Source organism: Zootoca vivipara, chromosome 16 (genome assembly GCF_965207765.1).
Source record: "Zootoca vivipara chromosome 16, rZooViv2.hap1.1, whole genome shotgun sequence".
NCBI lineage: Eukaryota > Metazoa > Chordata > Lepidosauria > Squamata > Lacertidae > Zootoca > Zootoca vivipara.
Window position 1 is genome coordinate 14,174,367 of NC_142599.1, and position 27,683 is coordinate 14,202,049.

At 45.7% G+C, this 27,683-nt stretch overlaps 1 protein-coding gene across 2 annotated transcripts; it reads left to right on the forward strand.

Annotated features, from left to right (window-relative positions):
* Positions 1-27,150, forward strand: LOC118076430 (somatomedin-B and thrombospondin type-1 domain-containing protein-like). 2 transcript variants are annotated; one of them, XM_060269405.2, is made up of 5 exons: positions 1-689; positions 12,085-12,270; positions 13,517-13,607; positions 24,276-24,434; positions 26,288-27,150. In XM_060269405.2, the coding sequence occupies exons 1-5, from the start codon at positions 458-460 to the stop codon at positions 26,391-26,393; spliced, it is 774 nt and encodes a 257-aa protein (XP_060125388.2). In that variant the 5' UTR covers positions 1-457; the 3' UTR covers positions 26,394-27,150. The 2 variants fall into 2 exon arrangements, with proteins under 2 accessions (XP_060125388.2, XP_088515235.1); XM_088659109.1 differs by having other exon boundaries at positions 12,088-12,270.
* Positions 27,151-27,683: the final 533 nt, after the last annotated feature.

The window sequence follows — 27,683 nt, forward strand, 5'->3', positions numbered from 1 at the left end:
AGTTGAGCGGTGACAGCTTTTGCTGCCACCCGCCCATGAAAGGGGGAAAGGCAAAGAGGCTTCTCTTCAAGCAGCAAAAATCTCTCCAGCGACCCACATGCCAATGCTCAGTCACTGAGCACCGCTTGCCAACACCGCCGCATCTCTTAAATAAGAGGCGTCTTTCCTTCCTCTCGCACGCCGCCGGCCGGGTAGATGTTGAAGTTCGAGGCTTCCACCCAGTCGCTTCCGTTGTGGGACATAATGCCACTTTAATCCTTTGCCTGGGGAGCCCATTCCCTCTCTGGAGGGCCTGGCTTTGGAGAGGGAGAGAGTGTGAAAGAGAGAGAGAAACTGGGCAAAACCTCTGGAGAGCTGTTGAAGGCCGTCCAGTGTGACTTGTGGTGACGAAAGGTCATCCACACTCGGTGATTCCTAGCAGCCGGTTTTGTAGGGGAGGCAAGCCAAAGCTGCAGTCATGAGGGAACCGGGAACCGGTGTGGGATACCAGCTAGCCTTCTGCGTGTGGTTTCTGGTGCACGGCCTCGCCGAGGGTGGATGCGGCGACCGAGAGGCCCACAAATGCTGCCCGGGCCGGAATAACGATTGCTCCGATTTCTCTCCGAGGAGAACGCCGTGTTACTGTGATACCTACTGCGAGAAAACCGGGGATTGCTGTGAAGATTATCACTCCGTCTGCCAGATCTCGGGTGAGTTGGCACTTCTGGGTGAGAAGGGATGATGGCTGCAGAGGGATGTCTCTTGGTTGTGCAATGTACGCTTCAACCTTCAGGAAGCTGTGGGTGCTTCTCAGGCAGAACAGATTCCAGAAGGGGGAATCTCCAACATGTCCCCGTGCTAGAGATGGGGGAGGCATTCAGTTCAGGACACATTTTAATACGAAGCGTCCAAATTCGCACTCCTGAAACGCAGCCTGAAAGAAATGACAGCGATCTGTCCGAATTCGCATTTGCTTGAATTTTGTAGTGCGGTTCCCCAACCAAACAACATATCCAGAAACATGTATGCTAGAGGAAAGTGTGTGTTGAATAGAATAGAATAGAATAGAATAGAAATTTATTCGCCCAAGTACTTGGAATTTGCTTTGGCTAATTTTACAATGTAAATATACTTTATACAAAATATCTGTTAAATATCTGTGTGAGGATCGGAGTGTGCAGAACACTATTTCAAGCAAAGAGGAGCCACTCCGACTGCGCCTGGAGCTGCATCTCTTAGCGGAAACAGATGTATAAAAATGCATTTTGTTGTGGGAACTAGCTTGTAAAAAAATGGGTTTATTGGGATGAATTCTCACTAAGGTGCTGATATGGAGTTGGGGGGGGGACTTAATTTATGAGAAACAGAAAACAAATTTGACATATTCATCCACCCCTGCCTGGTTCGCGTGTAGCCATGTGGTGTAGTGGTCACAGCGTCAGGACTAGGACCTTGGGAGACCAGGGTTCGAATCCCCACTTGGCCATGAAGCTCACCTTGGAGGACAGTCGCTGCATCTCAGCCTAGCCTAACTTGCTGGGTTGTAGTATTAAAGGAGGGGGCCTCATTTAATAAGCAAACAAATGATATTTTTTAAGCTCTTCATAGCTTGGGATCAAGGTATCTACTGGATGACTCACAGCTGGGAGCACTTAGATAATTTTAGAATCTGAACTTAATGGGCTGTGGAGATGTCCCTTTATAGACAGTAACACAGATGATTTCATTTACTTCAAAACAAAGTCAGCTAACCCTATCACATTTGGAATTCTCTGCTGACCATAGACATCATCATCATCATCATCATCTTATTGTTATTATTTCTTTACCTTCATCTGAGGCTCACAGATTGGTTTACATTATAAAAACACAAAAATACATACCATAGTAACAAAAACAATACCCCCCCTCCCAAAAATTAAAAGGCCATGGATCGTTTAAGTTGCCAAAGACCTAAGAGAAGATTAAAACCACCCCTGCTGGGACAAAACATGTTAGTTAAGGCCCTACCGGTACCTACACTTAACACATTCAGAGCAATATCATACCATTTCAAACAGTTGTGGCTTCCCTCAAAGGATCTGGGGAGCTATCCTTTGTTAAGGGCTGTTCAGAAACTGCTATTCTCCTCACAGAACTACAATTCCCAAAGTTCCCCGGGGGGAGGGACTGATGGTTGAACTACTCCGGGAATTGCAGCTCTGTGAGGGGAATAGGGGGGTGGTCTCCTAACTACACTCAGCATTTTTTGTTTGTTTTGTTTTGTTTGTTTTAATTTTTTTTATTTTATTTTGACAAAGTAATAATCATAAATAAATAAGAATAAAAATGTGCACCCCACCACCGAGACCATTCCATTGTAACTACCCAACATAGCTGCCAAGTTTTCCTTTTTCTCGCGAGGAAGCCTATTCAGCATAAGGGGAAATCCCTTAAAAAAAAGGGATAACTTGGCAGCTATGCTACCCAACCTCCCAAAATTTCAACATCTCTGGCGATGGTTGGACCCCTTTACATTTTCACAGTACAAATTCTACAAACACCCTCCATATCTCCTCAAGATCTTTTCTCCTGTATATCCCACACCCCTTTATACCATTCTTCCATTTTATACTCTGCTTGCCCCTTCCACTTCCTAGCTACAATAATTCGTGCAGGTGTCGATAAATTTGCGAGCAAGTCAGCATTTTTAAGAAACTACAGTTCCCAAAATCCTTGGGGTTGGGGGGAAGCCACGGTTGTTTAAAGCGATATGATCTAGCTTCAAATGTGTACTGTGGGTGGGGCCTAAGTTGCACAGTAGACCCACTGAAATTGACAAACAGGGCTTAACTGAAGTCTATAAATTTCACTAAAGTCTTCTCTCTAAGTATATCTTCGTTGGATTCAGTGCTCCAAAGCTTTCAGCACAGAACTGTGGAACAGATGCAATCTGTTTGTAGCGCACCGTTCTCAGCCCAGCGATCGACTCGCCCTAAAACCCAAATCCTCTCCCTCCCATTTACCAGCCCCCTTCCCTGGCCAATCGGAAGCCTCTGGCCAAGCTTGTGAATGGTCCTGAATAGGACTGGCATCTCTGTTCTCACACATGGCTTCCCACATTGATGCGGAGAGTCCAGGTTTACTGTCAACAGAAAGGCAGCGAGGCCAGTTTTGAGCGCACACAGCCTTGCGACATGCGGCAGAAAGAGGATCTGATTGTGTGTGCATGTGTGGAGGTGCCCTACAAAATTTGCAGCGACATCCTTTTAAAATGGGTTGAGGAGAGGTGGATTGTTGGGTTCTTGCTTTTTGCTTTTTGTTTTTGAAATGTTCTTTATTTGGTTTTACAAGTATAAAATTTATAACAATACTCCATACACTTCCACAGTTACAGATTCCTCCGAATCCCTGGACTTCCCATACCCCCTCTATTGATCCTATATAGTGCTTTTTTCCTTGGGGGGGGGGTACGCAGGGGTACGCATACCCCTAAACATTTTGTGAATCCAAGTTTGGCCTCATTGAGGGGCAGTATTTCAATAGGACTAGCAAAATGAGAGTACCCCCCTAAGCATTTTTTTAAGGAAAGAAAAGACTGGTCCCACTATTGAACCTTTTCTACTGCATCTTTTCCCATAATCTATATTTTATATAATAATAATAATAATAATAATAATAATAATAATAATAATAATAATAATTTATTATTTATACCCCGCCCATCTGGCTGGGTTTCCCCAGCCACTCTGGGCGGCTTACAACAGAAAAATGAAATAAAACAATTAAACATTAAAAGCCTCCCTAAACAGGGCTGCCTTCAGATGTCTTCTAAAAATCTGGTAGCTGTTTTTCTCTTTGACATCTGATGGGAGGGCGTTCCACAGGGCAGGCGCCACCACCGAGAAGGCCCTCTGCCTGGTACCCTGCAACTTGGCTTCTCGCAACGAGGGAACTGTCAGAAGGCCCTCGGTACTGGACCTCAGTGTCCGGGCAGAACGATGGGGGAGGAGACGCTCCTTCAGGTATACTGGACCGAGGCCATTTAGGGCTTTAAAGGTCAGCACCAACACTTTGAACTGTGCTCGGAAACGTACTGAGAGCCAATGTAGATCTTTCATATCACTCCAATGTCCCCATAGTACTTGCTACATTACAAGTGTTATTGTAATCCTGCTAATGTTTTCATCTGCTTACAGTAGACTTCAAGATAAATTATAATCCCCCCCCCCAAAAAAATTCTTTGTTAAAGTTCTGGTCTTCTTGGTTCCTGAGCTGTCTGGTCAACTTTGCCATTTTGGCATAGTCCAACAATTTGATTTGCCATTCTTATCTGGTAAGGACTTCTTTCCATCTCTGGGCTAATAGCATCCGGGCTGCTGTCGTCACATACATAAAAAGTCTTTTTTGCTCCCGTTCTTGTTTTTGTTTTTATTAGGCATTTTGTGATTTTATGTTGTGAACTGCTGTGAGATCTGCAGGTATAGGATGTTAGACAAATTTTCACAACAACAACAGCAACAATTTGCCTAAAGCAATGATAGCAGACAACATGGGGGCACATTGCTAACAACACAATGGCCTGCTTAAAAAAAATCATTTAGAAACATATCACAGTGTTAAACTATGGAGAGATAACAATGGTCACCAACTTGGATGGCTTTAAAAGAGGCTTAGATAAATTCATGGAATAATAATAATAATAATAATAATAATAATAATAATAATAATAATACAGTCATACCTCGGTTTAAGTACGCTTCGGTTTGAGTACTTTCAGTTTAAGTACCCCATGGACCCATCTGGAACGGATTAATCAACTTTCAATGGGAAAGTTCACTTCAGGTTAAGTACAGAGTTCCAGAACCAATTACACTCATATTTCGGGTTAAGTACGCTTCAGGTTGAGTACTCCATGGATGGACCGTCTGGAACGGATTAATCCACTTTCCATTTCTTTCAACTAAACTGCTTCTGGCACAATGGGACACCGTGACGGAAACCGGAGTACACAGATACGCCGTTTACCTTCCTGCCACAGTGGTACCTATTTATCTACTTGCACTGGTGTGCTTTTGAACTGCTAGGTGGGCAGGAGCTGGGACAAAGCAACAGGAGCTCACTCCGTCGCGGTGATTCGAACCGCCAACCTTCTGATCGGCGAGCCCAAGAGGCTCAGTGGTTTAGACCCTTTAATTAGGGTAGTAGTAATGACAATGATAATGATAGCAACCAGAACAACAATAACATAAAGCTTCAAGCACGACCCCCCTCAGATATTTATTAGGGGCCCGAAGGGACCTTAGCTCCTGGGAGTTGGCTCCTATTCGCCGCCCCTGCCTTTCGGAGAGTGTCTGTTGCAAAGAAATTTGTCTGCTGTTGATGTTCACACAGCACGGTTGGAATGAGGGATTTGGGGGAGGAGAGGGAACGGCATCCGTAAACCACCCCTGATCTCCAGGGAGATTAGTCCAGTCACAACTCAGCTCGATTACTGAGCAATGGTCTCTGCCAGTGAATAAAAGAGTCAGGAAGCTAGAAACCACGCTAGCAGCACCTTGTTGGTTTAGAAACAGATTCACTCCCGAGAGCATGGACAAACGCAGAGTGAGAGCGACTGAGATGACCGCTGCTTCCCTGTCCTCTTACCGATGACCCAGGGACCCCAGGCAAAAGACAGTTTGATGGGACCCCTAGTATCCTCCCCCTAGTGAGATAGAGTCATACCTCGGTTTAAGTACGCCTCGGTTTGAGTACTTTCAGTTTAAGTACTCCGTGGACCCGTCTGGAACGGATTAATCCACTTTCCATTACTTTCAATGGGAAAGTTCGCTTCAGGTTAAGTATGCTTCAGGTTAAGTACAGACTTCCGGAACTAATTGTGTTTGTAAACCGAGGTACCACTGTAATAATAATAATAATAATAATAATAATAATAATAATAATAATATTTATAACTTGCCCATCTGGCTGGGTTTCCCCAGCCACACTGAGCAGCTCCCAACAGAACATCAAAAACACGATGAAACATCAAACATTAAAAATGTCCCGAAACAGGGCTGCCTTCAGATGTCTTCTAAAAGTCAGGTAGTTGTTTATTTCCTTGACATCTGGTGGGAGGGCGTTCCACAGGGCGGGTGCCACTACCGAGAAGGCCCTCTGCCTGGTTCCCTGTAAATTGGCTTCTTGCAGTGAGGGAACTGCCAGAAGGCCCTTGGCGCTGGACCTCAGTGTCCGGGCAGAACGATGGGGGTGGAGACGCTCCTTCAGGTATTCTGGGCCGAGGCCATTTAGGGCTTTAAAGGTCAGCACCAACACTTTGAATTGTGCTCGGAAACGTACTGGGAGCCAATGTAGGTCTTTCAGGACCGGTGTTATGTGGTCTCGGCGGCCGCTCCCAGTCACTAGTCTAGCTGCCGCATTCTGGATTAGTTGTAGTTAAGGACACACTTAGATAATAATAACCCCCTCAAGGGAAATAAGGAGGAAATGAAACGGGAAAGAAAGAACTCTGATTGGATCGAAGATTTGGGCAGTTTCAGGAGCGGACAATAATAAGGAATTGACAGATCTTTCAATTTCAGTTTCTCATTCTTCCAATCTTAAATTCAGCATCAGTCTGTGAATGTTTTTTTTTAAGTCCTCATAAATGTTCATCAACATTTTAGTGCGACTTGCTCTAATATTTACGTATCTGTATGAAGTTTTTCCTAAAGCGTTTATGAGCAATTTCCCATAATACCATGCATTTGTATGTAATTTTAACCAATATATGCATTTTAAGGCACATTTCCCCCTGAACATAGGCATTTTATTTGGTTGGAGAACTGCACTGCAAAATTCAGAGAAGGGTGAATTTCAGTGGACAGCTGTGTTTCCGTCTGCATACAGTGGTACCTCAGGTTAAGAACTTAATTCGTTCTGGAGGTCTGTTCTTAATCTGAAATTGTTCTTAACCTGAGGTGCCACTTTAGCTAATGTGGCCTCCCACTGCTGCCGCGCCGCCGCCACACGATTTCTGTTCTCATCCTGAAGCAAAGTTCTTAACCCGAGGTACTATTTCTGGGTTAGTGGAGTCTGTAACCTGAAGTGTCTGTAACCCGAGGTACCGCTGTATTTGAAATGGAAGGGAAGAACTGGAGTCTGAAATCATGTAATACTGTAGGGGGGGCATTGTTTTTGTTTGCTATTACGGTATGTATGTTTGCGTTTTTACATTGTAAACTGCCTTGTGATCTTCGGATGAAGGGTGGTAATGATGATGATGATGATAATAAAAATAATTCGAGAAATGTGAATTGGGTTGTTGTTGTTTAGTCGTTTAGTCGTGTCCGACTCTTCGTGACCCCATGGACCAGAGCACGCCAGGCACTTCTGTCGTCCACTGCCTCCCGCAGTTTGGTCAGACTCATGTTGGTAGCTTCGAGAACACTGTCCAACCATCTCGTCCTCTGTCGTCCCCTTCTCCTTGTGCCTTCAATCTTTCCCGACATCAGGGTCTTTTCCAGGGAGTCTTCTCTTCTCATGAGGTGGCCAAAGTATTGGCGCCTCAGCTTCAGTGTTCCAAATGCATCCCTGTTTCCATCTGTGAACTATAGGAATCAGACTATGAAATTGTGTCCTCAGTTACCCCCCCTAAACAAAATATTTTTGGCAGGCTTCCAAGCTGAGCTCCGCAGTTGATAGGGTAAGGTGAGTATTGTTTAATCTCCTGGAAACTAGGAAGCCAGCAAAGACGTTTCACATTCTCAACGCTTACTTCTTTTTTGCAAAGCAGGGTGGCATTCTGTTTGGAACATTGAGTCTTCCCCCCACCCCAAATCATTCAGCTAAATGAAATCGGATGCAGAGAACAGGGCGTTGCAGATTGTTTCTCGGCAAAGGAAAACCCACGTGTGAAACTCTTGGGAGAAGTTGTGGGTCTCTCTCTGGCCAGAGCAAATAAGTGCTGATGGCAGATGAACCACACATGAATGAATGACTGAACAGAGCTGTGGGAGAAAAAGAGAAGGGCGGAATCGTCTGGAGGTTGGGAGCATAGCTGCCAAGTTATCCCTTTTTAAAAGGGATTTTCCCTTATGCTGAATAGGCTTCCTCGCGAGAAAATGGAAAACTTGGCAGCTATGGTTGGGAGGGGAAAAGAATGGGTACCCTTCGTGTTTCGAGGCTTCGCCATGGGAAAGTTTCTGTTGTTAACTAGGGATGGGAAAACCTGTCCATTTCAGTTTCTCTGTGGTTAGTTACTAATGCCATTAAGTTGAGGGCATCAAGAAGGCGTCCAGGCGCAGGGATTGGGGGGGGATTTAGTTCGGTTTGCGCTTCCTGGAAAAAAGATACAAACCAAAATAATGCAAAATAATTCCTTTGGAATTTGCACTTCTCCAAATTTGGGGGTGTCGGTTCTCCAGTTCAAATATGACATTTGAGCTTCATTACACACCTTTAGGTGCCAGGCAGAAACATTCCTTTTAAACCAGGCCTTTGGTTGATCTTATTGACATCCAACATGCTTTTCGAATGTGGCATTTTTGGGGGGTGTTATTGGGTTTGATTTTATATGTTGTGGTCTTGTGTGTGAACCATCCTGAACACACACACACACACACACACACACACACACACACACAGGTATAGGGCGGTATATAAATTCAATAACTAAATAAAATAAATACATTGTGTGTGTGTGTGTGTGTGTGTGTGTGTGTGTGTGTGAAAATAGCATGCCAAAAATGCATTTCATTGAGGTAGAATAGCTTGGGTTAGGAGAATTTAGGACATAGGAAATTATAGGTCCATCTAGCTCAGTACTGACTACACTGACTGGCAGTGACTGGGATTTCAGGTGGGTTTCATTTCCCTACCTGGAAATGACAGGACTCGAACCCGGGACCTTCTGCATGCACTACTGAATGCATTCTAAAGCTGCATTCAAAAGATTGGATAAGTGTCCTCTAAGATGTTGACAACTTTTTGTGACAGCTTCTTAAACAAGAAATCCGCAAACTGACGCAGAAATGTGGAGTAATGCATCTTAAGATGGAAGAACCGAGAAACCCAAACGGACAAATGCGCACATCTTTGCTTTTGCCCTGCCCAACTCTCCTTAGTTTGCTTAATTTTATTTATCCTTACATTTAAACCCCACAGTTCCTCCGAGGAACTCAAGGCGTCATAAATGGCTCTCCTCGTCCCCATCTAATCCTCACACAGCAACCCTACGAGGTAGGTTGGGCTGAGAGACAGTGACTGGCGCAAAGTCACCTCGTGAGCTTCATGGCTCAGTGAGGATTTGAACCCGTGTCTCCCAGGTCATATAGTAGGACATTCTCACTACTTCACCCATGTCATCGCGATCTAATCCTTTGCGGTGGTTCTCCTTCAAAGGCATCTTTTCCATCTACGAGCCCTTGTGTCTCAAACAAATCCGTATCTGATTCCGTAACCACCACATTCCCTTGGTGTGGAGTCTTCAAGTGCTTAAAAAAGAAAGAAATAAAAGTAGATCTCATTACATGGCCTTCAGGAAGGGACCGTTCTAGTGTCAGTGGTCTCAAAGGTTGATGAGAGGGCTGAGGGCAGCTTAATCCTCCTCAGCCCCTAAGAACCACGGCCTTGTATCCTTTGAACTGACCCAACATGGCAATCTTTAACAATTAACTGGCCCCTCTCTGCTTAATTCAGGACAATGGGGGCCTCCGAGTGATGGATAGACAACCTATTCTCAGCCTGGCAAAGGAGAAGCAGATGTCAGCACATCTGGAATTTCTCACAAACGAGGGATTAGGAAGTAGCATAATTTGGGGGTAGTGTTTTATGTTTAGATTGGGCGTGAAAACAGATAAAATATCAACTCAGATGACGGCATTCGGAGGAGAAGAGGGGAAGGAGGAAGAAACACAAAGTCAGGGGTCAGCAAACTTTTTCAGCAGGGGGCCGGTCTACTGTTCCTCAGACCTTGTGGGGGGCCGGACTATATTTTGAAAAAAAATATGAACGAATTCCTATGCCCCACAAATAACCCAGAGATGCATTTTAAATAAAAGGACACATTCTATTCATGTAAAAATATGCTGATTCCTGGGCCATCCGCGGGCCGGATTTAGAAGGCGACTGGGCTGCATCTGGCCCCTGGGCCTTAGTTTGGGGACCCCTGCACTAAGTGATTGATACCACACATACACACGGATCACCATTTTTTTCCTAAATAAACAAGGAACTTAATATATATGTAAGGTTGCAGGGTGAGTGCCAGTTTTAGAAGTCGTCCCCCCCATCTGCACTCTACATTTAAAGCAGCGTCATCCCGCTTTCAACCCCGAAAGAGGACAATTTTAGCAAACTCGCACTACTAAAATTTTAAGGAGGCATCTCTCTCAGAGGCAAAAAGAGAGACGAGAGGGTGGTACAAAGCGAAGGAAGTGATAGAGGGACCAAGAAGTCACAACTGTCCGTGGTAAACCAGTCAAAAATACAAGCAAGGGTGGGATCTTTTGCAAAGATGTGTCTTGCATCTGTGAATCTCTCTGCATCCAGCTCCATTCTTGTCAGCCTCTTGAATGACAGGGATCAAACACAGGACAGTCTGTCCTGGATTGTGAAGTGTCCCGAAAGTCTCTTTGCTTTGAGATGAGACCTCCATTTTGCCCGATGGAATGTTTTTTGAGAGGGAAAGGGGTGGAAGAGATTGTGAGCGTATCGGGGGATTGGTATGGGGGCTGGGCTGCCAACGGTCCCCTCCCCTGCGGGGCGTGGGATTTCGAAGCAAGCAGGCTAGACAGCCACGGGATGAGGCCTCAAGAAGACAACTGGATGCAGTGAGTCAGAAGGAAGGGCAAGCTAACATGTTTTGCCAGTGGAGACAGGGGGCTTATTGCTCGACGGGGATACCCGGTTCTGTTTGGCCTCGGCAAAATCCTCAGGATTCCAAGAGTTGTCTCTTTGAGCGATGCCCATTCGAGTCAGAAATGATGAGGAGGGAGGAAAGGAAAGGTGGGGCTTTCTGTGGCTTCGTCACAGCTAGAGATCATAGCTGTCAACTTTCGGATTTTGAAAATAAGGGATCAGCAGCAGCCTCACCTGTCCCGGGGACAGTCTAACAATCCAGGATAGCAGCGGGAAACAGCGCTGGAATAAGGGAATTTCCAGCAAAAAAGGGAAGGCTGGCAGCTGTGGTTTGGAATAAGGGAGTTTCCCACAAAAAAGGGAGGGTTGACAGCTAAGCTAGAGATCTAGGCGAAATTCAACGTTGGTTGCACTTTAACGCTTCCTGATTCGCATTTCTCGAACCAGTATGCCACTATCCTTTGAATTGCCCTTGGAAAGTCACACATGTCTGACTTTCAAGCTGCAGTTTTCTAACCAAACACAATGTACAACAATGCATATGTACAAGGGAAATGTCCGTGCTTATGTCCATGACTGTACCATACCAAATAAATACAGTGGTACCTCATAAGTCGGACGGAATCCATTCCGGAAGTCCGTTCGCCTTCCAGAACGTTTGGAAACCAAGGCGCGGCTTCCGAATGGCGGCAGGAAGCTCCTGCAGCCAATCGGAAGCCGCGGAACCCACACCAGACATTTGGGTTCCAAAGAACGTTCGGAAACCGGAACACTCACTTCCGGGTTTGTGGCGTTCGGGAGCCAAAACATTTGACTTGCAAGGCGTTCGGGATCCAAGGTACGACTGTAAATAAAAACCATTGGGTATTAGAGGAAACCGTTTGCAAAAATGTGTTAGGATAAAGTTGTACTAAAATGTTGAGGAAGTTTGAGTAAGATTATTATTTTTATTTTTATTTTTATTATTGCTGAGGGCAGATAGAGAACTGAATAGAAGTCTGGTAAAATGAGGAACAGAGAAATGGAAATAGATTTGCCTGCCTCTAGTTACAGCTGAGAAATGTTCTGTGCCAACTTTGGTGAATCTACTGATCTGTTTCCCATCTTTCTCTTCCATCCCATCCCCATACTGCTCCTACCCTGATTCATTCTGCTCTTTATCAACCCTTCTCCTATTTCCCCCCTTCTTACTTTGGGATCTCCCTTGGCTGCAACTGTCCTTACCATCTTTCTCTCCCCCCCCCCGGTTTCTCGTATTCCACCCCCTTCTTCCCTCATCTCTAGCAGCTGTGGACTGTGTGGTCGGTCCTTGGGGTCCCTGGAGCGAATGCAATGCTCTTTGCGGTACGGGCAGCAAAGACCGGACTCGCCAGGTCACCGTGCCACCTCGGAACGGAGGAACCCCCTGCCCAGACCTAAAGCAGAGGCGGGGGTGCCTTGGGGAGAGCTCGGCCTGTGATTCAGCAAAAGGTACGATGCTGACAGCAGTGACGAGATGCATTTACAATATAATGAAAACACATGTAATATACAACAAGGGCTTATCTAAATGCAATTAAAACAATTGCATAGACAGTGGTACCTAGGATTTTGAATGTCTGGGAAGTCGAACGTTTCTGTTTTCAAATGCTGAAATACCTGGAAGTAAATGCTTCCGTTTTTGAACGCGCCTCAGAAGTCGAACGGCTTCCACTGAGTGTTTCTCATTTTTCTCAATTAAATTTGCAGGCCGCCCTTTGAGCCTCGGTTTTCGAACGTTTTGGAAGTAGAATGGTCTTCCGGAACGGATTACGTTCAAAAACTGAGGTACCACTGTATAAAATCAATTTTATATATAGCGATATATTTACCTATTATTCATTTATGGAAGTTATATTCCTCCTTTATCTCCAAGGAGCTCAAGGTGGTGCAAGGGAAAACAGAAGATTGTTGTGCAACAGTCTTAAGATCCTGTTGCCAGGATCATTATCTGTACATGCAAGGAGTAATCACTGTCACCCTGTTATTCATTTCAGGCAGCAAATTTTCCCTGCCTGCATGAGCCTTGGGTTAGCCCGCTCCTCGTCCTGTCTCCTCCTCTTCTGTGAGCGAGAGCAAAATCTCCCAAGCTGACTTTGGAACAAGCCATGGTTTCACAGTATGTCCAAACCCAGGGAACTGTGGTTTGTTCTAAGCAGCATTTGTGAAAACTAACCAAGAATGTGCAGTCGTTTAATCACCTGGCCTGTTAAGTAACTTTGGGTGAGAAATGCACTGATGACATTTGTGTCTACACTGCCCTGCTCTCCTTCCCCAAATCCATTTGCTGTGAACAATTCTTGGGAAGATTTACATAGCGCTACGTTTTATAGCATCAAAGCGGTGCCATTAAGTCACGAATGGAGCATGCTTTGAGATTCGAAGATGGTTGTAATTACAAACAATTTTCAACGAATGGTTATAATTTGACCTGCTCAAATGTGAATGGATTGATTTTGAATAAAGTAAATGCTGGTTAATTTGCAGGTTTTGAAGTACTGAAAGGTCCCTGTATGTAAATTTATGGTGCTCCTCATGAGAATAAGAAATAACTTTGCCCTAGCTATGCTGCCAACATTGTGCCCCTTCGATTAATTTTCAGTTTGTTATTTCCTCTTAAATTCTCTGTGCTAGCCTGACATGATGAGTGCCTTTAATCAGATGATGTCTCCTTTTCTTTCCATGGCTGGTTTGACAGAGGTGGCTAAGATCCTGCCCGATTCTTTTAAAAGGGATTTTAAGGACCCCTGGAGAAGACCTCACATGTTAACGAGGGAGAAGCTGCCAAGGTAGGCATGGCTTGGCCAAGAAACAAAGCTGCGTTAGCCTCCTGGCAAAACACGGTACATTGTGTTCTGCAGAGGACTGACACTTATGCATGCTAAAAAAAGAGGAGGGTTTAAGAGGACCCCTTATCCCCTTCCCAGAGCTACAATTCTCAGAGTCCCCTGGGTAGAGGGAATGACTGTTATACCACCCAAAATGTTGTATCCTTTTCTCTCGTTAGACCAACAGAGTCTCATCCGTTGCCATGGACAAATTGGCAAGCTGTTTTGGTTCCTTAGCAGATAGCATACCTGCCAAGTCCTGGACTGCAAAATCCGGGATTGGCAGCCGCGTGACACCGGAAGTTGCGTAGACGCAACTTCCAGTGTCGCTTTGCCCATCTACGGGCACCGAAAATGGCAGGTGCCGGAAACAGAAGTCACGTCTACGCATGTCCGGAAGTGCATAGACGCAACTTCCAGTGTCGCTTTGCCCATCTATGGGCACCAAAAATGGCCGGTGTCGGTGCCGGAAGTTGCGTCTATGCACTTCTGGACATGCGTAGATGTGACTTCTGGCGCTAGCACCGGCCATTTTCGGTGGGCAAAGCAGCAAAAAAAAAAAAAAAAAAAAAAGGCCACCGGCAGGAGCAGAATAAGGGAGAATAACGGGAGAGGAACCAATAAGGGGGACTGCCGGGATATGGTACGAAAAAACAGGGGTTTCCCGGGGGAAACGGGGTACTTGGCAGCTATGGCAGATAGAGAAGGGCACTCAGAACACGAGTTGGTCTACATTGAACTTAATCGATCAAGGGAATGGAGCGGCTCCCCTACAATGAAATTTTGTTGCGTTTGGAGCTTTTTAGCTTAGAGGAAAAGCAAGTAAAAGGCAACATGATAGAAGTTTACAAAATTAGGCATGGGATGAAGAAGGTGGATAGAGATAAGTTTCCCTCCCTCTCTCTCTCATAACTCTAGAACTCGGAGACCCCCAAAGAAGCTGAATGTTAGAAGATTCAGGGACAGATAAAAGACTTGCTGGTATTTTTATTGACCATAGATTGGAAATTATTTGTTGTAATTGTTAAGCGCAAATTCCCGTTCAATTATTATTTGCTGATATTTAATTTTATTGTGTACTATTGCCTTCTAATATTAACTTATTTGATATAAACTGTTTAAAGCTCAGATTTTTGTACTGGATCAGATTGTTGCAAGGTGTGCAGTCTTTGTTGTTTCTTCAGCTTGCAAATCGCCTTGTGTTATCGCAATGCATAAAGGGGAGGCACTCAGATTAAAAGCGAAGTGAAAGTCCTTCTCGCAGAGCATAGTTTAAACTCTGGAAGTTGCTCCTGCCGGAGGGTGAGATAGCCACCAACTTGGATGGCTTGGGAAGAGGATTCGACAAATTCAAGGAGGAGAGAGGGCTATCAGTGGCTGCTAGCCATGGTGACCATCCTCTGCCTCCACATTTGGAGGGCTTAATGCTTCTGAATCCCACTTGCTGGAAACCACAGGTGGAGAGAGCGCTCTTGTGCTCGAGTCCTGTTTGCAGGTTGGCCGCTGCGAGAACAGGATTATGGATTAGATGGCCACTGGCCTGATCCAGCAGGCTCTCCATTGATTGATTGATTGATTGATTGAATGATTGAATTTATATACCACCCAGTGCCAGATTTACGTATAAGCTAAACAAGCTATAGCTTAGGGCCCCACTCTCTTGGGGACTCCCAAAAAAATTTAAAGGAATTAAAACTGGATGTACATTTCCAAAATATAAGATAAAAAATAAAACCAAAATACAGCAACAGTGTTTTGTGTTGTGTAGGCTCCTATGATGTAAGTAATGGGCCCCGCCTGCTAGCCTGCTCCCTAAAATATCACTTGTTTGCTCATTTCTATATATAGGGTGCCTACATTCTGCATGGACTGGTTGCATGGAAACATGTGCAAATGGGCTTTAGATACCTATTAGGTCCATAAATTACCATATAGTATATATTCAACACACAAAAACAGCGACAATTTGTTGTTGACAAAGGACAGCTGGAGATATAAAGGGTCCCATTACCTTCGGTAGCTTAGGGCCTCATCAAACCTAAATCCGGCCCCTATACCCAGAGGTCTCAGGGTGGTTCACAGAAAATATCACAGTATATAAAATCAAAATAAAAACAACAACCCATTAACAGACCCCCCCCAAAAGAGCCACATTTTAAAAGGGCAAAGAGCCACATTTTAAAAAGGGTATGGGATGTCAATCAGGTCAACCAAAGGCCTGGTTAAAAAGGAACGTTTTTGCCTGGCGCCTAAAGGTGTGTAATGAAGGCGCCAGGCGTACTTCCCTGGGGAGAGCATTCCACAGATGGGGAGCCACTGCAGAGAAGGCCCCGTTCTCGTGTTGCCACCCTCCGTACCTCTTGAGGAGGAGGCACACGAAGGAGGGCCTCAGAAGATGATCTGAGGGGCTGGGTAGATTCATATGGGAAGAGGCGGTCCTTGAGGTATTGCGGTCCTGAGGCGTTTAAGTTCTTGTGAATGCCTCTCCTCCTTTCATCTTGAGATCTCCTGCATGTTGCTCTCCTCCCCTTCTCCCCCTCCCCTCGTTCAGTGACCGGCTTTAGTAAATGCGAGGATGGAATTTCAAGCAGGATCATTAGCAGAATATTATTTGGGAGAGGCCTTTCCGAGTAAAAGCAAGGAAAGAAGAAAAAGTGTGGGGTGGCTGGGTCGCGTATTCTTCTTCGCTGTCTCCCGTGCATAACATGGAACATAGCCAGATCTCGTTTCTGCGGGGAGGGGTTCCCGGGGGGCTTAGGGTAGCCTAGTTAACTAAGCAGCCAGCCCCAGAGTTCATTGTTTGGCTCCAGTTTGCATCATGTGCTAGGCCACATGTTCAGCATAGCTGGCCGGCTTTGCTAGTGAGGTGGGGCAGGGGGGGGGGAGGAGAAATAATTCCCTGCATGGCTTGAACCTCAAATAGAGGTCCTTTTAGTTCAGGATCAGCTTGCTGCAAAAAAAGAAGGAAGCCAGGAAAGCTCGGGGGCGTGAAGGCAGTCAGAAACAAAGCATTTGACTCTTCTAGATCAATCAAATTGTGCCCCCCCAGTTAGGAATGGAGAAGGGATTAGAATCAGTTTACCTACCTAATCCACACTTTCTAAAAATGATAGGTAAGCTGCCCTTCGATGTTATCATTTCTCTGATTTTTGCAATGCGGTTCTCCAGCCTAGTAAGTTGTACCAAAATGCATATACAGTACCTGGGTATATGTGAAAACAACGTACAAAAGTGCATTGCATCGAGGGAAACGGTTTTGCAAAAATGTGTGCACTTACGCATTTGTGGTGTAAACCACTTTGAGATTCTCCACACACACCCCTTAAAAATATAAAGTGGTATAGAAATGAAATTAAGAAGAAGAAGAAGAAAAGAAGGAAGTTGTGTCTTCCTTGAAGTTCCATTGTACGTAACAAGGCTTGCACATAATTCTTTTGAAAGTAAAGCACCTTGTGTTTTCAGTTTTCCTCGACACTTACGTTTGGAGGATACAGAACAACTCATCCTTGCTGTTCCGCACTACCTTCTCCAGAATGGCCCTGGGAGCCAATCCTCAGCGGCTGACTCATCCCCTTTTACTCTGATTGGGTCCAATCAGCACAAAGTGGGAGAAGACCTTTCTCAGTGGCTAAAAAGTGCCCCTTCCATGCTGATTGGTTGGTTCTGGGATTCTGGTCTTTGACACCCACCCACCCACAAGACCCTGGACCACTGCACCTCTGATCCAGACAGATTGGTGGGGGAGTGCCCCATTTGTCCTAGTGAACCAGTCTTTCATACCCTCCGAGTGTCCCTATTTTGCAAATTTGCAGAAGCTGTCCCGGTTTCTGATTTGATCCCAGAATGTCCCGCTTTTCCTTAGCACGTCCCTCTTTTCATTGAGCCAAGGAGATAAGTAACTATACAACCTTCAGAAGACATCTGAAGGCAGCTCTGTACATGGAAGGTTTTCTTTCAATGTTTAATATTTTATTATTACTTTTAGATCTGTTGGAAGCCGCCCAGAGTGGTTGGGGCAATCCAGTCAGATGGTAGGGTATAAATTATAAAATTATAATTATAATCAGGCAGAGGGCCTTCTCGGTAGTTGAGCCCGCCCTGTGAAACACCCTCCCATCAGATGTCAAGGAAATAAACAACTATCTGACTTTTAGAAGACATCTGAAGGCAACCTTGTTTAGGGAAGTTTTTAAGGTTTGATGATTTACAGTGGTCCCTCGGCTTACGAAGTACTCGACTTACGAAATTTCGAGTTACGAGTGGGGGGGGGGAAATGGCCGCACGCTTACGTTTTTTCGACATCCGAAAGGAAAACCGTTGCGGTTTAGATGGCTTTTTTTCCAACTTACAAATTTTAGATGCGGTTTACTCGACTTACGAATTTTTCCGTTTCCAATGCATTCCTATGGGAAACCGCTTTTTTCGACTTACAAACTTTTCGACCTACGAATGTGCATTCGGAACGGATTAAATTCGTAAGTCGAGGGACCACTGTATCGTGTTTTTAATATTCTGCTGGGAGCCGCCCAGAGTGGCTGGGGAAACCCAGCCAGATGGGCGGAGTATAAATAATATATTATTATTATTATTATTATTATTATTATTATTATTATTATTATTGAATAGGTAAAGGGACCCCTGACCATTAGGTCCAGTCGTGACCGACTCTGGGGTTGCGCGCTCATCTCGCATTATTGGCCGAGGGAGCTGGCGTATAGCTTCCAGGTCATGTGGCCAGTATGACAAAGCTGCTTCTGGCAAACCAGAGCAGCACATGGAAACGCCGTTTACCTTCCCGCTGTAGCGGTTCCTATTTATCTACTTGCATTTTGACGTGCTTTCGAACTGCTAGGTTGGCAGGAGCTGGGACCGGGCAACGGGAGCTCACCCTGTCACGGGGATTCGAACTGCCGACCTTCTGATCAGCAAGCCCTAGGCTCTGTGGTTTAACCACAGCGCCACCTGGGTCCCTATTATTGAATAGGATGTCCCTATTTTTCTTCGGAGAAATGTTGGGAGAGTATAGTGAAGTCTTTGCTGGATCAATCACACAAGCAGCATCTAATCCTGGCCTGGAGGACTGAAGGGAGAGGCCCCTCTGTTGCATAGTTACTTGGGAGAGCTACAATTCTTCCTGGTTCTCTTTTCCTTGGAACAGAACCAGAGCAGAGAGAGAGGAAAGCAGCCAAGGCCAAGAAATTTCTGGATGATGTCGCCTTCCCCTCTGAAGTTCCATCGATTGTCTCCGCTCGCCGGATTCTTGCACCAGAGTGTCGTGCCAGCCAGAGATTCTGGCCTAATTAGGGAGACGCAATCAAAGGCCCCGGCTCCGAGAGGGAGAAGCTTTGGTGTCGCTGAGATACAGCAGACGGGTTTTGCGATGTCCGTGCATCGCTGCCGGGGCTGTCGTGTGACATCTGGTAAAATAGGCCTCCTTCGTACACGCCGCTCTCAAGAAACTAAATTCTGTGGATGCAAAAAATTACGGAATGTGCAGAAATGGCAAAACTTACCGGAAGAATAAGAAATCAAGATAACATTTTTTAAAAAAATAAAAATAAAAGAATAGAAATGGTTTATTGAATATTTACAGATAAATTGTAAACAGATTAAAAAAAAACATTGGCAGGGTTATGTGATCACCTGCAGTTTCATAAGAGTATATATTTAAAGATGAATAAAGGAGCAAATTTAGGGGACCCAGGTGGCGCTGTGGTTAAACCACAGAGTCTAGGGCTTGCTGATCAGAAGGTCGGCGGTTCGAATCCCTGTGACGGGGTGAGCTCCCGTTGCTTGGTCCCAGCTCCTGCCAACCTAGCAGTTCGAAAGCACGTCAAAATGCAAGTAGATAAATAGGGGGGAGGTAAACGGCGTTTCCATGTGCTGCTCTGGTTTGCCAGAAGCGGCTTTGTCATGCTGGCCACATGACCTGGAAGCTGTACGCTGGCTCCCTCGGCCAATAGAGCGAGATGAGCGCGCAACCCCAGAGTCGGTCACCACTGGACCTAATGGTCAGGGGTCCCTTTACCCTTTACCTTTAAAGGAGCAAATTAAGTTCATTTGGATATGCAGAAGATATTAAAAATAAATTTAAGGAACCGTAGAAAGAAGAGGAAGGAAGTCAAGTTGTTTTTTTCCATTTGTGTGTGCAGAACTAAGTCACACCTTTATTTTTGTTGTCTCTTACATAAATATTTAGGTTGGATCCATCATTTCTCCTTGTTGCTCCTTTGAGTTAAGTTCTTCCAAAACGTGCTCTCCCAAGAAGAACACACATGTACACAATCTGCTCCTTTGCAGATTGACACACCTTTGAAACGTCAAAATGATTGTAAAGTTTTGTTGTTGTTGTTTAGTCGTTTAGTCGTGTCCGACTCTTCGTGACCCCATGGACCATAGCACGCCAGGCACTCCTGTCTTGCACTGCCTCCCGCAGTTTGGTCAAACTCATGTTCGTAGCTTCGAGAACACTGTCCAACCATCTTGTCCTCTGTCGTCCCCTTCTCCTAGTGTCCTCAATCTTTCCCAACATCAGGGTCTTTTCCAAGGATTCTTCTCTTCTCATGAGGTGGCCAAAGTATTGGAACCTCAGCTTCACGATGCGTCCTTCCAGGGAGCACTCAGGGCTGATTTCCTTAAGAATGGATAGGTTTGATCTTCTTGCAGTCCATGGGACTCTCAAGAGTCTCCTCCAGCACCATAATTCAAAAGCATCAATTCTTCGGCGATCAGCCTTCTTTATGGTCCAACTCTCACTTCCATACATCACTACTGGGAAAACCATAGCTTTAACTATACGGACTTTTGTCGGCAAGGTGATGTCTCTGCTTTTTAAGATGCTGTCTAGGTTTGTCATTGCTTTTCTCCCAAGAAGCAGGCGTCTTTTAATTTCGTGACTGCTGTCACCATCTGCAGTGATCAAGGAGCCCAAGAAAGTAAAATCTCTCACTGCCTCCATTTCTTCCCCTTCTATTTGCCAGGAGGTGATGGGACCAGTGGCCATGATCTTGGTTTTTTTGATGTTGAGCTTCAGACCATATTTTGCGCTCTCCTCTTTCACCCTCATTAAAAGGTTCTTTAATTCCTCCTCGCTTTCTGCCATCAAGGTTGTGTCATCTGCATATCTGAGGTTGTTGATTGTAAAGTTAGTGAAACGTATAAACTTGAAAAGTATAAATATATTTTAAAAAACAAACAAAAAGAAGAAACAAAAAACCCGAACCATCATAATAAACAGATAAACCCACCAGCGGCAAACTTTACAAAAGACTTGAACGATTTTAAATGCCAGCATTATTTATTTTATAAAAGGACTTCTCCTGGGGTGTTATTCAAATAAGTAGTTGTGCCAGAGCAAGGATTAGTGTTAGTGTAATAAGACTCCCACTCAGGTGTCTTGTGCCATCTCCAAAACTACGCCAGAAGGCTGGGTGGGAAACCCAGCACAAATTCAGGGGGAGGAGAGTGTGAAAATAGTCGATTGTGTAAGGAATAATCCTTGTGCTGTTGGAACAGCGTACTTATCGTTATAGTGAACCTTAGCGCTGATATAATCATAGCATAGAGCCAGGACTACGGTATCTTGAGAGGGCATTTCATAACAGCGGCCACCACCAAAAAGGCCCTGTCTCCATTAGCCACCCAACACACCTCATTTGGTGGGGGGCACAGAAATTTACTTAATACATTTGCAGCCCAATCCGATGGAGATATGCAGGGAAGGCAGAGGTGAAGTTGGCTGTGTGCCCTACCTCACAGAGAACAGTATCTGAAAGCATTCTGTGTTTGAAGGGCTCTCCAGGTCTGGTTCAACCATACTTTTAAAGCCCTCTGATACTACTTTAAACAGTCATGGCCTCCCCCCCAAAGAATTATGGGAGCTGTAGTTTGTTAAGAGTTTTTTGTGTTTTTTTTAAAGGAGGCCCCTGTTCCCTTCACATAACTTTATTCTGGCCTGGACCACCACAGAACAGGATGGTCTGTTTTGCCTCCGGGAATGCTGTTTGGGAGCCAGGAATAAACAGGAAGTCGCAGAAGCAAATTAGAAGCTTTGGGTTATGAATCCCAAGAAGCATTCCTTGGTCATCCCTGCAGGTTATCCCTGCTCGATGCAGCCACCATATTATAAACAGAGAGAAAAAACAAACACATCTCTGACCAATCCTGTCTCCTTTATGCTAGCGCTGATCTTTGGTGTGTAAATTGTGTATTCATCTTTCTCCTAACCAACAAGCTGAGGATGAAGTTTGGATTCTTCTCCATCTCTTGGTGGAATCACTTAGTAACAGACTCTCCCTCCCTTCTTTCCCTCCCTCCCTCCCTCCCTCCCTCCCTCCCTCCCTCTCCATGCCATGCATTATTTTACATGTGTCAGGGACTGTGCTGAGGAGGGATGGTGGGAGCCTCCTCCTCCCCTTGTTCCTGATCTGGATCCTGAATCTTCCCAGGAGCAGGAGGACAGTATAGATTTGGAACAGTGGTTTGCAGAGGGGCATAGTTCAGAAGGCAGATGCTGGGAAATACTGGATGGGGAACACCTACGAGAAGAAGCCCTGGAAGAGAGAGTGTTAACAGATTCACAATCTCTGGACAGCATTCACCCCCCTTCTCCAAAGTCCTGGAGAGCTCAGAAAGTGGCAGAACAGAAAGCACAGAGGGTACAAACTCAGATTACAAGACGTAGAAGTGACATAGATTAATAGGGACGGAAGGGGGGTAAACCTTAATTGGGAGCACTGCCATTTCTAGGAGATGTGTTCTTTGTTCTCTCGCTGTGATTATGAAAGTTTCTAACTGGTAATAAGACTCCTTTTCCTTTGTTCTGCTTATCTACTGCCATGGGGGGAAGAAGCCGATTTCCTGAAGGCTGACAATATGTTTCTATCATGTCACCTCTTACTCACATTTTCTTTAAACTAAAAAGTCCCAAATGCTGCGACCTTGCCTCCTAGCAGAGTTGCTCCGTTATGTGGTCCCATCAGTAGCATCCTTCAGACTCCCGGGTACCTAGGCTGCTAGCCGTCTTCCCCTCCCCCCCCCAAGGCTCAACAGAGCCAGGGCAGAGAGCGTTGTCCTCGCTTGGGTGTGTGGCTTCGTGATAACTCAACATCATCACGACAGTGTCGTCATGAAGCCAGATCAGAGGGAGGGCAATGTGCCCTGCCCTCGCTCTGGAGTCTTCTGCCTAGAAAAGAAGCTGCTCTACTAAGTCCCAATAGCTATGACAATCTTTCCTTCCTGTGTTTCAGTTTGTATATTCTGTTGAAAATGGCAACTTAGGGCTCTTCAATACTTGTCCCATGATTTCTCAGAACGGGCCCCAACGGTATTTCTTTTCCCCAGGGAAAACACGCAGTTGGCCGCAGATTAGAACAAACATCCACTGGGTATTGTGCAGACTCAGGGGCGTAGCCAGGATGAAAATCAGGGGGGGGCAAGGGGCGGGGAGCAAGGGGCGGGGCCAAGGGGCGGGGGCGGGGCCACATCGGAGCAGCCCGAAATCAGGCTGCTCCGACTCCCTCCTCCCCCTCCACGATCGGAAGGGACGAGGGGGAGCCAGGATCAGCCCGAAATCGGGCTGCTCCGACTCCCTCCTCCCCCTCCGCGATTGGAAGGGACGAGGGGGAGCCAGGATCAGCCCGAAATCGGGCTGCTCCGACTCCCTCCTCCCCCTCCACGATCGGAAGGGACGAGGGGGAGCCAGGATCAGCCCGAAATCGGGCTGCTCCGACTCCCTCCTCCCCCTCCGCGATAGGAAGGGGCGAGGGGGAGCCAGGATCAGCCCGAAATCGGGCTGCTCCGACTCCCTCCTCCCCCTCCACGATCGGAAGGGGCGAGGGGGAGCCAGGATCAGCCCGAAATCGGGCTGCTCCGACTCCCTCCTCCCCCTCCACGATCGGAAGGTACGAGGGGGAGCCAGGATCAGCCCGAAATCGGGCTGCTCCGACTCCCTCCTCCCCCTCCGCGATAGGAAGGGACGAGGGGGAGCCAGGATCAGCCCGAAATCGGGCTGCTCCGACTCCCTCCTCCCCCTCCACGATCGGAAGGGAAGAGGGGGAGCCAGGATCAGCCCGAAATCGGGCTGCTCCGATCCCCTCCTCCCCCTCTGCAATCGCTGGGGCAGGTGGAGGGAAAGCCCCAGAGCCGCGCAAAGCGGTTGCCTGGCTTTCCCTCCGCCCGCCCCACAGCCAGCCGGCTAGAAGGGACGTCTCCCTTCTCCCTTGCTGGCTGTGGGGCGGAGGGAGGGAAAGCCAGCCAAACGCTTTGCGCGGCTCTGGTGCTTTCCCGCCGCCCGCCCCACAGCCAGCCAGGGAGAAGGGAGACGGCACCGGGCGGGCAGTGGGGCAGGCTGGCCAGTGGCCCTGCTTCTAGGGGGGGGCAATTGCCCCCTCCTGCCCCCCCCTGCCTACGCCCATGTGCAGACTCACATTTGTTCCAATTCAGTAGTAAGCAGAGGGTTTTCCCGGGGGGGGGGACTTCTTGGACCCGTACCTAGAAGAAATCATTGGACGAATGCAAGTGTGCATGAGCTCTTAAGTGGATTGTTCTCTGAACGGGAACTGTATTGAAGGCAATTTAACCAAGCATGGAGATCTAACCCTTTCCTTGCTCCCTCTCTGTGCTTTCCAGTTACTGCATCTACTTCCGCCTGACGCAGGTGAGCCCTGCTTGCCGCCTGCATTTCTGGAGCAGGCCGCTGGCGAGAGAGCGTCGTGTCTGCGTGGAATGCCAAGGGAATGCTGTGGGCAGCAAGAAACGGTGCCAAGGAGACGGTCTGCAGGGAGCCAGGTGTGTGATTGCAGATTCCTTCAATAAACAGACGCTGAATTATCCCCAACAGAAAGGACTCTGTTGTGTTTTTTTATTAATTATTTATTAAGGAAAGTACCTTTAGACCTCCCCCCCAAAAAAATAATTATATATAATTTCCCAATATTCTTTTACCCTTTTACAAGTCCACCACATACGATAAAACATACCCTCAAACCTCGTTACATCTACAACACTTATCTGATTCGGACTTATGCATTTTTAGCAAGTCTACTCAGAGTTAAATACCACCTGTAAATCATTTTCTGGTAGTTTTCCTTCAATGAATAACATGCTGTGAACTTCAAATCGCTCTTCCAAAGTTTCCACCAGAGATTCAAATCTATGTTATGTCCTACATTGCCCAGTGTGTTATAGAAGCTTTAACAAGATCGTCTTTTGTTTCCTAATCTAACAACAGATTGCACATTTATCCTGCACAAATATTCTTAATACAATCCAATTATGCAGATTCCTTCTGACAATACCCTTTTGCGCTCTCTTTTACTGTTTTTAACGTCTCTTCATATTCAGGCTATCTATCAAAGCATGTGCAATCATTTCTGCTGTAGCTCTCTGAGGGGAATGGGGCGGGTTTTTTATTTCTTATACAATACTACCTGGCCCTGCACGCGTTGCTGTGCGTTAGTCTGTGAAATGGAGGGTAATAGCCCCCCTTCAGATCCCCCTGAGCCTCAGAGTCCCCCTGAGTCGAGGCAAGATACTGTGGAGAGGGCAGGTTTCATCCCTGTGTCTCCCCCCCACCCTGTTCTGACCCATTACGTATCCCTGCTCCCTATTCGCCCCCCCCCCGCATCCCCTCCAGGCAGGCCCCTACCTCCACTTGGCAATGTTGGTTATTTGCTGGGGGCCTAGGGGTCTGATAATGGCCGCCTTGGTGGTTTCAGTTGCTTGGTTGATGATGTCATTTGGTTTGTGGGTGTGGCTTGGATTTCACAGGAAGGGAGGGGTGGAGGAGGGTATTATGCCACTTGAGGGCGCTGTTTGACTTGGTGGAAAACCAGGTCTATACCTGCCCAGGTGTGTGATTTGAGGGATTTTTGTCCCCAACAACGCTCGGGGAGTGGCCTGGATTGTTGTGTCAAAATTTCAGGACGATCGGTCAAGCGGTTACGGAGAAAAGTGGAAAACACAGTTTCACGATTTTTACATTTATATATATATATATATATATATATATATATATATATATATATATATATATATATTGAGGCACGCGGTCACTCAGTGCTATCAGTACATGCAAATGTCTGGCTCATTTAAGACTATATTTAAGTCTATCTTTATTCTCAACGATGGAACTCCCAGGTGGAGAAATACTTCGATTTTCATGAATATTTATTATTTGTAAAGGGAATTTTGGGGTAAAAAGGGGGGGGGGAACGCTATAAGTAAGTCAGAAATTAAATCGTTATAACAAAAGATAATAAAAAAACCTATGGAAAATAGCTTAGAAATATATTTTTGCTTTCCTGCGCCATCTGCTGTTGCATGTTTATAACACATTCAAATCGCTGGTTTTTTGTTTGTTTGTTTACTAGTGTAGCTGAGTCCTTTGTGCGAGTTACTGCTTTATTATCCCTTTGAAGCTGTGTCTTTGAACTTCTGTCCTTCCGGGCTGTGAAACATTATGATTTGATTTACAGTATTTATTTATTTTATTCGTTGTTTTCTTTCTTTTTGCTATCTTTGCACTTTATTTATTTATATTGCTGCTTTTTTTTTTGGTAACAAATCAATAAAAAAAAATTAAAAGAAGGAACTGGAAATTGTACCTCGTCCACTCAATCCTATTTTCTGTCTTTCTCTAGAACATTCTGGACTGCGGCGTCCATCGCTGGCTGCCAAGGATCCTGGGTGAAGGAATCTCTACAGGAAAAATGTGTGTGCCCTCAACTCTCCTTTATCTTCATATGACGTCATGTCGAGCTGAGTGGCAATCTCAAGAAGACCGAACGTCAGTCGCAGCTGTTTTGGTAAAGAAGAGAGCTGAAGGAATCAATGGCAATCCTCAAACTACATTTTGCCAATCATCATGCACCAACACTCATTGTCCCACTTGTTTTATACTGGACACCCGACCGTGTATTGTTTCCAAGCAAAAGAACGTCTGATTCAATCTCTCTTTGTTTAAAAAAGAAAAGAAGAACTGCATATATACTGATATATATATATATACATACATTATATACCTCTGAAAAAGGTATACTACCTCCACCATTGCAGCTAAAATGGAAGATGGCATATTTTCTCTGCTTTCCACAGTGACTCCCAGCTTTATTTAAGACAGGGAACTCCCCCCCCCCCCAGAGCCCAAGAAACATATTCCCTTCTGGGCAATGTTCCAGGGGTCAAATCTCCATTGGGGGAGGAGCCAGAGTCAAAATCGGGCAGAGCAATGAATGTCAATTTTATATTTGCGCATTGTGGGAATGTTGTGGATACTAGGAGAGGATATAGTGATTTGATAATATCCTTCCTAACTCACGCTTGTGAGCCAGCAGCAGAGTGACATTCCCCAATACATAGCAGGAAGCTAGTTGGTAGATTCGTTTGAATCTCTTTACTTAAGCAATCCATTCTGGCTTTGCCCAGATTGGGTTCTGTTCCTGGCAAGTCCCCTTTTAACCCCCCTGAAAAGAATAAAGACACAACAATCTTCTATTAAAAGTAATAAGACGTTTACTCACTTTTAGTTCACAGTTGGATCCCTGAAGGCTGGCTTTAGCTTAGAGTTACGTGCTATTGAGAAATACACCCCATCGAGTTAAACAAGGCTTACTTTCAGGGAAGGGATGTCCGAGAATTCGGACAGCAATGAAAACGGGAGATTGCTACTGTTTGTCTCATATTTGCACTGTGTTTCCTCGGCACTGAAACGAATGGAGTGGTATCACGTAATAGCAATGTAAATTTATGTAATTAACTTCGCAAATTACACGAGGCGTGTGATTTTGCCACAGTGGACAGTGAGACAAATAACGTCGTTTTTTTGGCAGAAAGTGAACTGCAGCAAAACAAGAGCGCTGGGTTTGGTGAAAATGGTGGGCATGGGGTTGCAGCTAAAATTCTTTATGGAATAAGGGCTACAATCAATGTTGAAGTTTTTCACCTAGCCAAACTTGAATTTGCAAACACATTGAAAGAACGAAACATTGCCAAAGATGGTTATTTGAAGGATTAAGAATTTCCCCCAGTTTGGGGCAC